Consider the following 12,115-nt stretch of genomic DNA (forward strand, 5'->3'; position numbering starts at 1 on the left):
GATTAACTCTAATAAAGATTAAGGCTATTGGGGAATATATATTTCATTTCTAGCTTCATTCTGTTCAGTGCTTTAGAGTTCATCTGGATATTTACCTGTAAGACCACGAATGCTTCCCTTCCTTTCTTTTTCACCAAGTATCTCTCAAACATCAGGACCTGGCTGCAAAAGCAACTCCAAAGCCAGCACTGCTGTACTGGAGCATAACGATGCCTGATCTGAGAAAAATACAGCAATTAACTGGGGTCAGAATTTGTAATAAATGCAAGACTATTTCTTACCTATGAATGGCCAGCAGTTCAAAACACTTGAGATTCAGACTTCTTTAGTGCTAGACATTAAAGGCAGTGATTGAGAAGAACAAGGCAGGCACCCAAACCCCTTAGAGGAGTACAGCAGGACTGTCAGGACCACAGAAACAAGTGTCTCATGCTGCAGGGACAGTTGCATTGGGCATAAATTTCAGGGTTTTGGCAGCCGGTGGCTGCAGGGGTGACCTGTGTGGGAAGAGGCCAGGAACTGCTCTGCAGCACTCCTAACCATTTCCAACCTGCTCTAAAATCCTCAACAACCCATTACACCAAAAAGGCACTAAATCAGAGGAGCATGCAGTGCCTCTCCTCAGACATACTTGAGAACAGGCAGCAGTTGTCAGGACACGTGATCTGGGAAGGAGGAGCTCCATGCCAGAGCAGGGACCATTTTTTGAGTAAGTTAAACACAGCCATCAGACTTCAGAAATTGATTGTAAAATGAGGCTGAACAGACTTAAAAAATAAACTCTTTCCCCTCATCTGTTTTGAAAATGGAAAGTTTACTTCTTACGTGCTTATCATGACTAGAAAGGCCGAGTGTCACTAGCATGAAAACAGTCAATATCTCTGCCTTAAAGAACACTTTAATTAATGAAGGAATATACTTGACTGCATGGGTAAGACAGAAAACAACCCAAACAAAGGTAAGGATTAAACAGAAACAGATCTATTTCTAAGGAAGGCTTCCAGCACAATGGCTGAGGCAGCAAGAGGAAAAGTGAATGATTTGCAACTGGTTGCCTGTTGTAAACTTCTCAAAAAGCACCTCAGAATAGATAATTTATTTATGAGAAACCCACCATTGCTGGAGAGATGCAGGCAAAGAAAAAAAAAACAATTCACATTTTTGGCTTGGTGTGCTATTCATGCTTTCAATGAAATTTCAGGTTTGGTTTTGTTTTTTAAACTTAAAAACTGCTTTGAAGTATTTTGTTACAAGTTTCCCAGAACTGAGTTAAAGTCTATAGATCATCAATGAGGTTCAAAAAAAGTACACATTTAAAACATTTGCTAACTTTGATGACTAGCACACACACTTCAGCAATGTAGATTGGTGCTTTGCTCTCTTTCAAACACGTACAGTGGAAAAGTATCTCATTACAAGCAAAGAAAGGCCAGAAGATGGGTTTCATAACAGCAACAGATAAAACAATCCAGCAAGATTACTTCCTCTGCTGAGTAGCAGCTGGTCAACTCTTCACCAGCCTCAACTTCCTACAGGCCTCAGCTTCCCCCCATGCCTAAACTGTAATTCTTTTGAGTGACGTTAGTTTTAAACCCAACTGGAAGACAGTATTTGGTAGTCCCTCTAAAAATGGGGGCATGGAGGGGAATAGTTACGGCCAGACATGTGTTTATGTGAATCTTTAATTATAGTTACGCCATTACAGACAACTCCAGTTTTCAGTTGCTTTTTCCCCTTTTGGTTTAACTTTCTCCATCATAGCTGTCTTCTGGACTATTTTTTTCAGTATTATGTGTTTTTAATTAGACTCAAACCAGTTTGAGTATGAAAATTAAATAGCACTAAATATAGGTAATATTATCATACAAGAATAAACTCGGAGAACACTAGCAATAAGAAAACAAAAGTATCTTTTTCCTAACGACAGTGAGAGTAAGATCTGCAGAAGTGACCTCTATGAACAGAGGTAAATACAAGCCCACAACCACTTATACTATTGGCATCTATGAAAGATCCTTGGCGTTGGCAGTGGCAGAAGGACCTGTTTTTTCCCTCTTTGTCTAAGAAAGGGGTTAGTATATGAGAGGGAGAAGGAAACAGTGTGTCTGCAAGACTGGCTGTCTGGTTATGCTCTTGTTAACTGTCGCGCGAACAACGCAATTCAACAAACAGCCTAAATTCCGGTAACATGCTTCAATTTAACAGAACAGTGGTTGTGCGGAGTGAAGCTTCAACCTTGCAGTTAGCAGACAACTGGAAATACAGATTCCTTTTTTTTTACTTGTTTCCTCCATGGAACATGCATCCTTTCCGTAGAAGGCTCCAATTGCTCATTTTAAGATAAGGCCATCAGTTATTTTTGGTTTTAAACACTAACAATAGTCACATTCAAAATTAGGTAAATGCAAATGCTAGAAAACAAGCTGTAGTCAAGAAGACCAATTAAAATTTTTTAAAGTCTGGGGGCGTATGTTATTAAAACTTCTCAGAACATATAACACTTTGTGGCCCAAAGTGATCCTCCTCAAAACCAGCAAATTTAAAACTGTTTACAGGAAGCTTTGCCTAACAGGAGGAAACAAACCACCACAGTTTTAATTCTCATTCCACCATGTGTCTGTGGTTCTGTTGATCTACTCTGGAACAGAGCTTTTAAACATCTGAAGGATAGTCTTTTGCTTATTCTTAGGTAATGAACAAATATCATTTGCGTCACTGGTATTAACCACACAATTCAAAACTTTTCCTTCCTTGATGCTGGGCGATTTCATTCGGACTCTGGTAGGGGACTGCCAGTTTTCATTGCAAGAACCTTTCCGAGTCTTGCGGTGATTTGTTTCAGCCTGTTTTTTTGGTACCTTTGAGTCTTTTGCCATCTTAGAACTTCCCTTTCTAGCAGGAGAGTCTTTCACAGACTGAGGTGGTTTGGTGCGAAGAAGGTACTCATCTGGAGAGCCCTTTTGTCGATTCAGTGTCCTTTCCTCCTTGTTTATCTGTTTTTGTAGCTGCAGAGCCAGAAGCCTGTCCTGCTCCTCTTGCATACGCCTTTCATAGAACTCCTGCTCAAAGGCTTTCTGTATTTGCAAGTTAAAATCATTTATCTGCTCCCCTTGGTCCTCTAAACTTTCTGGAAAAGTTCTTCTCCTCTTATCAAGCACACACAAGTCAAGCACTGCTTCAGCTGGTGGCTCCAGCAACTTTCTTTTTGGAGTCTCCTTAGTGTTCTGCAGTCTCTCTGGTTTCTCTTCATCCGAGTGTCTAGGCACCTTCATGAGATCACATATTACACTTTTGCTGCCAGACATCACAGAATTTGTTGCTGACTGAATACAGGTACAAGTTTCAGCAGAGTTTGCAAGGTTTATGCTTTCTACATGTGTTAAACGGCCACTGTCAGACTCAATTTCATCATCCCCTTTGGATCTACGAAGAACTGTTCCAGATCCTTCCCCTTTTGTGATTCCATGAAGTGCATCTGGAACTTTGTCTCCTAGACAATTTGGTCCTGGTGTTTTTTCCTGCTTGGCAGTGGCCGTTTCTTCTGAAGCTGAGGCACTGAAATAGTTCATGCATGATTCCAAAAACAAGTCCTTAGCACTGGCATCTTTAATCACACCGGTCAGCTGTGGAGACAGCGTTGGCATTTCCTCTTGCTCATCTTGCCACGCAGAACTGCTGCCTTCATTGCTATTGGTCTCCTGCAGAAAAGGGAAAGACCACTAATAAAATAAATTTATCAAAAGCCAATGGGTATGAATAAAATGCAAATCTCACTTCTCATAGCTGCACTGCTCACAACTACTCTGGGATATTAACTTGGATTCTTCTCTTTGAAAAAAATACATAATTGTTTAATAATTATGAAAATATTTAAAACAACCTACATAAGCCTAGCTAAAGGACTGAAAACACAACTGCAGCATTCTCCTCTTATCAATGACTCAAACCAACTATTCAAGCCCGCTCACCTTCTTTTGAAGCCTAACAGGAAAGGTAGGACAGACAGACATATGGAATGATGAAAATCAGTGTGCAACCTCCTCCAGGGAGCTCCAGAACCATCATTTTAGTTTTACACACCGTCGGTTGCAACCCAGAGCGTGCTGAAGACGTTCAGGTAAGGTACTTGTAAGGCTATACAGGGTAACTATGGAAGTAAGCCGTAGGTGTGTATCTATGGACTGTCAAGCATGGTTTCTTCTCTTTCCACTTTGGGGAACCACAAATACAGAAGGTAGTTCAAAAAGGGCAGGATAAACTGCCCAGTGCTGATGTGCAAGGGGAATATAGGATTGGCAATCCTATAGGCAAGGGGAAAAATAACCCATAATTACTAACACTGAGATTTATAACAAAATGATTCTAGTTACCACAGAGTCAGAGTCACTCCTGCCTCTTCGTGCTGTTCTGGAGAATGATGCTGATCCCAATGTATGATGAAGCTTTGGAGACAGATACCTTAAAAGGAAAAAAAAAAAGTATACCTTTTAAAACTTTTTTTCTTGAATTGTCAGTCCTTTGCATTAATCAAGATCTTCAGGTTCATTCTGACAAACAAAAACAAAAGAAGGGCAAGTGTTTCCCTTCTCCTCCATACTATCCTATGCAGAGATGTTTTAACATTCAACAGTTTACATTTGCCCCAGATTATCCAGGGAAGTTGGACTACAGGATTCCAAGGAAGCAAATGGAGCAGAGGGACACTAAACCAAGAAACAGACCAATAATTAAAGAAGAAAAACTTGAATTACTTACTTCTGAATGCCTCCAGGGCTGCTTGGTTTGTTCCTTGTCTTGCACAAACTAGCTGGGGATGTTTCAGCTGAGAAACTGCCTGCTGGTGAAGGACTGCTGAGCACATGTCCTTTGGAATTGTCATTCTTCGATAACAAGTAAAAATAGCATTATATAAAACAAAACACAACACGAACTGGAGAAAACTCGGAGAACTACTTCGTTTCTGCTGCAGAATTAGTTACTTTTGTCCAAAGAATTCTAGAACTGTAAGTCATGGATAGTTATGGAATAAGAAATGTCACATGTTCTATGTGCACTTTCCTGTACCCAGCATTAAGGGACAAGAGGTTTTGCTCAAATAAGTACACAGGTTTCATCATTAGGACTATTATTGGGTAACAAAAACCAATCAACCAAAACCCCAAAACAAATTAACAAAAACAAACAAACAAACCCCAATACATAAGGTAAACTTTCATTGCATGTTCCTGTTTTTCAGTACATGTTACAAACATCAATTTCTTCCAAAGAAGTATTTTGAAAACCATGGGGAAAAGGAATTATTCAGAAGAAAACCAATGTTTTAAAATGTTTCACAACGAAAACATCCAGCACACGTTTCAAGTGCATATTACACAGGTAGAAATGTTTGGGGTGTTTCACCCTCCCGCTGGTTCTTCAAAAATTAATGGTCAATCAAGGATCTAAAGTACTGGGGGCTGACAACAGCTTCCAACTACAATTACAATAAATTATTCAAAATTTTAACTTTTGCTCTGAAAAGTCTAAGTTGCTAGCGCTATATCAAGGTTTTCGACTGTCACCCTTGATCCTAACTCACCAGACTGTTGCTCAGCTGCCAGGCCAACTCTTCATCTTGCTTCAGCTGTTTCTCCATCTCCCTCCGCCTCTCTTCTGCCAATCTGCGTTCCTCCTCCTCTTCTGCTAGAAGCCGTTGAATGTATTCCTCACTTGCCTTGTTCTCCTCTTGTTCATGCGCTCGCCTTTCTGCCTCCACCTAAAAAAGATTTTTTTAAATGCATCTGGTTACTCCTGTAGGACCACACTTTATGCCAGAACCTCTCAGCTGACGCTCCTTAGATGTGAATGAACCACTATTCACAAAGACACTGCACACTTCAAAGCCAGTATTTAATTACACAAGTCTCCAAAGATGTAACAAACTGATCCTGCATGTAGAGTTTGATAACAGTGACCTACCTTTTGGTTTCTGTAAGACTATATCATTAACCTTGCTTGCCTGCAAGGTTAAATTCCATTACTCATCGTTTCAAGATGTTAGTAACAGAAATTAAGATCTCCAAATACATGGACCGACACAGAAACTCAGACTAAGATTCTTTACAAGGCTGGATGCTAGCTAGACCACAGCATTTGCTCAACCTGCTTATATCATCGTAACCCCAATATTAGTGCAAGATGCCTAAAAGACAGAACGTCTCTCTTCTGGAATGGTCCTTCTGCTCTCTTGAAACACGCAAAACCCAAAGCGGCAGACCAGGAATTTTAAATCTGCCTTCCTTATGGTGGACATCCACTCTTGATAAATCAGTTATGAGTAACTCCACAAGGACAGCAAAGTACTTCAAGAATGAATAAAGCTTTCTTAACTGGGTAATGGAATTTGGAAATTTGCTTTAGAGAAGAGTGTCAAGCTGTACTACTACACAAGCTATGTTAAGTCTGAGTTTGTTTCAAATCACGTATTAATATTTTATGATTGGTGACAGACACCATTACTTATTTCACTGCTTCTGGGCACCATCTCCATCAACCATCAATACTATTGCTGCCAATCAATCTTATCCCCTAACTGCCATAAAAGAGAATCCCCACAGTCCTCTGCTTCACACAGTTCCCCCTGCTCTTGTAACGACCAGCAACAAAAGTGTCAGGGAAAGGAGCATTCTTACAATAATTCTTACTACTACTGTGTCTCAATTGGAGGAAGAAGGATCCTTAAATAGGCAAACATTAAGATTTTTTTAAAATCTCTTCTGATTTTCAAATGAACACAGATAACACAGGGAGTGAGCAAATAAGAAAGAAAATGCTGTATGTTCATTACTGAAGCTCATCTAATTGTGGTCTGTTACTTAAGGAGGGAAATCAAGAAGGCAAGTACAAGACCAAAGCCCAAACAGTTCCAAATTTTAGCATTTGCTAGCCCGAAATACTTTATGTGCATCTGAGGACCTATAAAAGGCATTTTAGTATGTGTGGGCAGGGATGCAGATAGAGAAGGGTGACACTCTAGCCCTGAAATAACTCTTCTGCAGAGTTTTCGGAAATACGGGGTATTGACTACGAGACACCTGCCTGGGCATTCTGCCATGCTGGCACCTCTATGTGTTTCCTAGCCTGTGAAGCACACCTGCTTGCGGGGACAACAAGGCAGCATATGTTACTGGACCAACTGAGAGGGTGAGGTAGGAAGTATAGATCAACCAGCACAAGGAAACTTGGGAAATGTCGCCTCATGTCAAACACAAGGAAGTCTGTCCTCTTCTATAAAAGACACAAATTTAATTCATGCTTCAGGAATGACCAGTGTGTTCTTCCAGCAGCAATGCCCTTTTAAGTACCTTTCTTTTTCATTAAATAACATTACAGATGTTTGTGGGAACAATTAAAATAACTAGATACAAAGCATTTATGCTTTTAAATATATTTTTAGACTTACCTTGCTAATCTCTGCTTCATATTCCTGCCTCAGTTCCCCAGGCTTGCTCAGCTGGTGACGTGGATGGGGGACACAGACTAATTGAGAGGAGGGAGAGAAAAAAGCACAATTGAGGAACAAAGCAAGATCACGACAGTCAACAATGAAAGATTTTAACAAAAGATGACTTTCATAGCCTGTCACAGGAATGATTTGACTTAAATCAAGTGCTATGAAAAAAAAAAAGCACTTTGTGTTACAAAGGAACAAAATAAAAAAGCATTGTGTTACAGAGTGGCAAGAACAGTCAGTGTTTTCCAAGCACTCTATATAAAGCAAATATGTATGCTGACCATAACTTGCGACTTTTGCTTTTTGCGATTAAGAAGACTTCATAATACTGCAAGTGGAACAACATGTCATAGAGCCAACCTACCAATTAGTCTCCCCCAAGGGAGCTTACAACATAATAAACCTCCAAATCCTTCTTCAAAGAGTTAATCAGATTTCACTTCCTTTTCTCTGACACCACAGTTTTAGGCTTAGAGACTCTCGCAAAGACTTAAGCCCTGGCACTTCTAACCAAACTAATTAAGAGCATCTAAGAGTTGAAAAACATTTAACCACTTCACTTACTTGAAAGTGGTAAACACACACACACACACACACACGTGCGCAAATACTCCACTTACAGTTTCACAGCTGAAGTTGACCAGTAACGAATTACTGCCTTTGCAAGGACAGGCAGCCATACACCAATGCTTTGCACAAAACGCATGAACAAATATCCACTTAAATGACCAGAAAATATAACTTACCCTCTGTATTACACATGGAAGGGGCATGGATGGCCATTTGTCTGCCTTGCAAGCCCCTTTCACAGGTGAGCTCTGCCACTGCGTTTTCTAGCAGCAACACAGCCTGTCTACACACAGTTTCTTATTTCACAACATTCAAAGTCCACCAACAGTAATTACTTTGGTAAAGCAGAGACATCCCAGGACAAGTGACATTTTACTTACTTTCCTCTTCCAAATCCTGTCCGTTAATCCTACGCTCACACTCCTTTGGGTAATTCTTCTGAATCTTTTCCCAGAATTCCCAGTTGATAAGAGTATTTCTGCGGGCATTATATCGTGCCCAGGAAGAGACTCGACGCCGACAAAAAGGGCAACAAAGACTGGCCTTTTCAACTGTCAGCTGGAAGCAAGAATTGCAGAGGGTATGGTTGCATGGCAGCGTCACAGGCTCCACAAAGATCTCCATGCAAATTTGGCAGAGGCAGTCAGACAAGGAAAGTGGAGCCTCAAATTTCTGTGACATACTGACTCGAAGTAGAGGAACAAGACTAGTACAACATCAGTACCTGAAAGCAAAAAGAAACACGTATTTTACTTCCTCTAACGAATATAAAAGAAAACAGAAAATGCTCAGTTTTACAGCTACTTTATGAAAGCATTAGTGGATTTAAGAAGTCTGCTTAAAGTGGTTCTTTCTGCTCACGATCTGAATGGTTCTCGACTTTAAGAGGAAGATGCAGATCTTTCCAGAAGTCATGGAGAAACTGTAGCAGGTTTTCCTACCACAGTTTCCTGTGAGTTATAACAGGTGCTTTGGGGATAGCAAGGAGGTGGTAAGGAGAAGGGGGAAAGAAGGCGAGAGTTCTTCCAGCATTCGGCCTCTATTAGTGATAAGATATGCTCAGGTTTGGTGGATACGTTGTCACAGTTACCTTAACCTTCCATTCAGTCAATTTTTCAGTGTATGCACATCCTTCAAAAGCTGCTTCTGGTACAGACTTGGTTTCACCATGTTCTGAAGGCGAAATACAACATCCCAACACATCAGAGGAGAGGAGGCTCTTCCTTGTTCACTCACGTGCTTAAGCTGGGACTAAAAAGCCAAAACACTTTTCGTTAATATAAGCAAAGAACTAACCAATACGTTCAACACTTCAGCATCTTCCTGTATGAATTAAAATGGTGGGGATGATCCAGCCTTCCTATCACCAATGCTCCTCATGGGATTTTTCCACTTGGCCCAGAAATACTGTGGAACAAAGAACAAAAGACACATACAGGAAACAGGATAAAAATACTGTTTTTTAAGTTACAGGAACTTAAGAAAAGTTCTTACAAGCTTCTTAAAAACAGCCAGCTTCACAGAGACAGGAGCTCCTTCTGACAGAAAGACTGCAATTTCAGTCACACAGGAACTCGACATGGAGACAAATATACTTTAAGTCGGGCTTTATTGTTTCTGCTCTCCCTTTGTTGATTAAACAAATCCTTTAATTTTTAAAAAAAGGACGCTAGATAACATGGAAACACCCGGTTTTACAGGGGGTTTGTTAAACAGACCTCAAAAGTCCACGCACACCTCTTCTGGGCCGATTTCAATTTGTACATAGACAGAAAAAAATAACGCGTTCTAAGTCCCGAAGACGGGGGTGCCCGGAGAAGCCGTGGGGCAGCCCCACACACACCACCGCCGGGGCCCGGCTCACAGGGACGCCGCTCCACCGCTACGGAGCCGCCAGCGGGAAGAGGCTGGGCCTTCCCCCCCCCCCCCGCCTCCCGCCCGGCGGCCGCCCCCTCCCCAGCCCCCCGCACACCCCCGGTCCCCGAGCGGTCGGTCAAAGGAAGGAGTCAGCACCCACCCAGCTGCAGCTCCGCGGCGGGGACGCGGCTGCTTTCAGGCCCGCCGGCAGGCAAGGCTGCGGCCTCCCGCAATGGCCGTCGCCGTGGCGCAGCCCGCCCGCCCCGCCCCCGGCTGACAGGCCGCTCCCGCCGCCCGCTCTCTCGCTCCTCCTCCGAGCCGAGCCTGCCGGGAGAGAGAGACCGAGGGGCCCTCAGCGGGGGTGGGGGACGAGGCCGGCCCGCCGCGGGGCTGAAGGCCGTCCTCCGCCTCACCCAACCCCCGGAGGGCCCCGGGACGCGCCTCCGTGTCCCAGCGGTGCTGCAGTTTTGTTGACTAAAGAAGTATTTCAGCCGTAAATAGTTACCGACGGATCTTGCTGAAAGGCAGCCTGACTAGGGCCTGTTTCCCCGGGTGCGTGGAAAGCAAGAAACTCTCGGTCAGAAGATGGAAAGACCGAGCCTAGGCTGGGTGCTAAAAATGTGAATCTTCTGGCCATATTTAATTGGAGAAAGTAATCACAGTGGTAATGAGTTGGGGTTTTTTTCGTTCACTTACTGTGGGACAAGAGTTATGCAAACAGGCTTGGCGTCCCTGCTATCCTGGAAGCAGCATGGCTGTTTTTAAACCACATAAATATTTCATAGACTGTGTGGTTGGTTTTGCTTTCTAAAGAAACAGTTATCAAAGGAACCGTACTTTTCCCTCATATTACCCATCTCTGCAGTAAATAGCAATCCCGACTGGGAAAGGAAAGTATGTCAGTAGGGGTTGTGCAGCCTGGCGTTGGAGAGCGCCCACAGTCACACCAGCATCACCTGCATGTGTGGGACGAGGACTGACCGATCCCTCCCCATGCTCACCCCTCTGCAGGCGCCCACGTCCACGGGGCATCCTGGCTCATCTCTTTCTCCAGCATCTTGGCCTGCAGCTCGAACTTCTGCGCCAGGTTCTGCAAGCTTGAGTCCAGGTCTGTGAACTGAGCTTCCAAGGTTTGCAGCTTGGTTTCTACTCTGAGGGATGGAAAACAAGGGCATTTCATAAGGACTTGGGCATCAACCGGTGTTGCTTTCTGCAGTGATGGCGGGTGACACTTATGTTGCACTGTGAACAGCTCCAGACCCCATTCTGGGGCTCCTCCCAAGCTGTATGGGAACGTACACCACTAGAAATTAAGTTTTTTTGATGTTGCCCAGGTCTTTTTGGCCCTTCCCTGGTGCAGAGGTCTTATAACTTGTAAAAACAGATGGAAGACTTGTATTTAGATACGTCTGCAGGTCTCAACCATTTGCATTAACGTTAGTGGCGCAGTTTTTTTCTCTCATACATTTGGAGATGATTTGTGCTTTTGCTTGTAGTGTCAAGATCTTTTGAACCATTTTCATTTGAAATTGAACAGAACTCATTCCTCCTCAGATTAAAAATGATGCAAGTAATAAACAAGCCACCTGCAGTGTTTCTTCTCGTGTCAGCTCACCCTGCTGTGGTTTTCCCTTTTATAGGATTGTCCTTCCACAGAACAACTGTGTGATAAGAAGACCTTGGTGAAACAGCACTAAGAAAACTGCTTTGTAGCTGGTATTTGTTAGCTGCTTTTTCATTACTCAGTATCTGTTGCAGTTTTCCTTATTTAAAAAAAAAAAAGAGGCAAGAAAAGGTCCATCTTTGTAGTCTCTTAAATTATAATCCTAAAGGTGGGGTTTTGAGTCTGAGCTACTCCACTTTTGCTTAAGAAAACTGCCAGGTTTAAAAGAACTTACTGTGTTTAGGGACAAAGTATGAGGGAATGCAAGTATTTATGCTTTGTACCCGTTGGCAGCTCTTTACTCAAGGAGCAGGATATGCTGGGCTTCTGTCCTTCCGGGGCTGGCTTTTGTAAAGACAGTTTGCTTTAAGTTTGCCTCAGTTAGCTGATTTACGTCCAGGTGTGTCCTTGAGAATCCTGAGGATCTCAAAGCTATCAACATATGAATCATTCAAAGTTCTTTCCTAAATACTGAACAAATATCTCAGTACTATGTACTCTACAAGCAATTTACTAGCAGAACATCAGCCACT

At 42.6% G+C, this 12,115-nt stretch overlaps 1 protein-coding gene and 1 long non-coding RNA gene across 4 annotated transcripts; one reads left to right on the forward strand and one right to left on the reverse strand.

Annotated features, from left to right (window-relative positions):
• Positions 1-959: 959 nt before the first annotated feature.
• On the reverse strand, positions 960-11,056 carry RNF168 (ring finger protein 168). Of its 3 annotated transcripts, XM_052803927.1 has the most exons (10): positions 10,921-11,056; positions 10,080-10,243; positions 9,359-9,469; positions 9,153-9,235; positions 8,443-8,786; positions 7,442-7,518; positions 5,579-5,755; positions 4,756-4,880; positions 4,371-4,458; positions 960-3,698 (listed from the first exon to the last, which is right to left on the reverse strand). In XM_052803927.1, exons 5-10 carry the CDS (start codon positions 8,741-8,743, stop codon positions 2,634-2,636), a joined length of 1,833 nt encoding a protein of 610 aa, XP_052659887.1. In that variant the 5' UTR covers positions 8,744-8,786; positions 9,153-9,235; positions 9,359-9,469; positions 10,080-10,243; positions 10,921-11,056; the 3' UTR covers positions 960-2,633. The 3 variants fall into 3 exon arrangements, with proteins under 3 accessions (XP_052659887.1, XP_052659886.1, XP_052659888.1); XM_052803926.1 differs by lacking the exon at positions 9,359-9,469 and having other exon boundaries at positions 9,153-9,313; XM_052803928.1 differs by lacking the exon at positions 9,153-9,235.
• On the forward strand, positions 10,250-11,698 carry LOC128149115 (uncharacterized). Its single transcript, XR_008237536.1, has 3 exons — positions 10,250-10,571; positions 10,785-11,027; positions 11,560-11,698. It is a non-coding gene; the product is annotated as an uncharacterized LOC128149115 (long non-coding RNA).
• The last annotated feature ends 417 nt before the right edge of the window (positions 11,699-12,115 follow it).

The sequence above is a fragment of the Harpia harpyja genome, chromosome 12 (genome assembly GCF_026419915.1).
Source record: "Harpia harpyja isolate bHarHar1 chromosome 12, bHarHar1 primary haplotype, whole genome shotgun sequence".
Classification (NCBI taxonomy): domain Eukaryota; kingdom Metazoa; phylum Chordata; class Aves; order Accipitriformes; family Accipitridae; genus Harpia; species Harpia harpyja.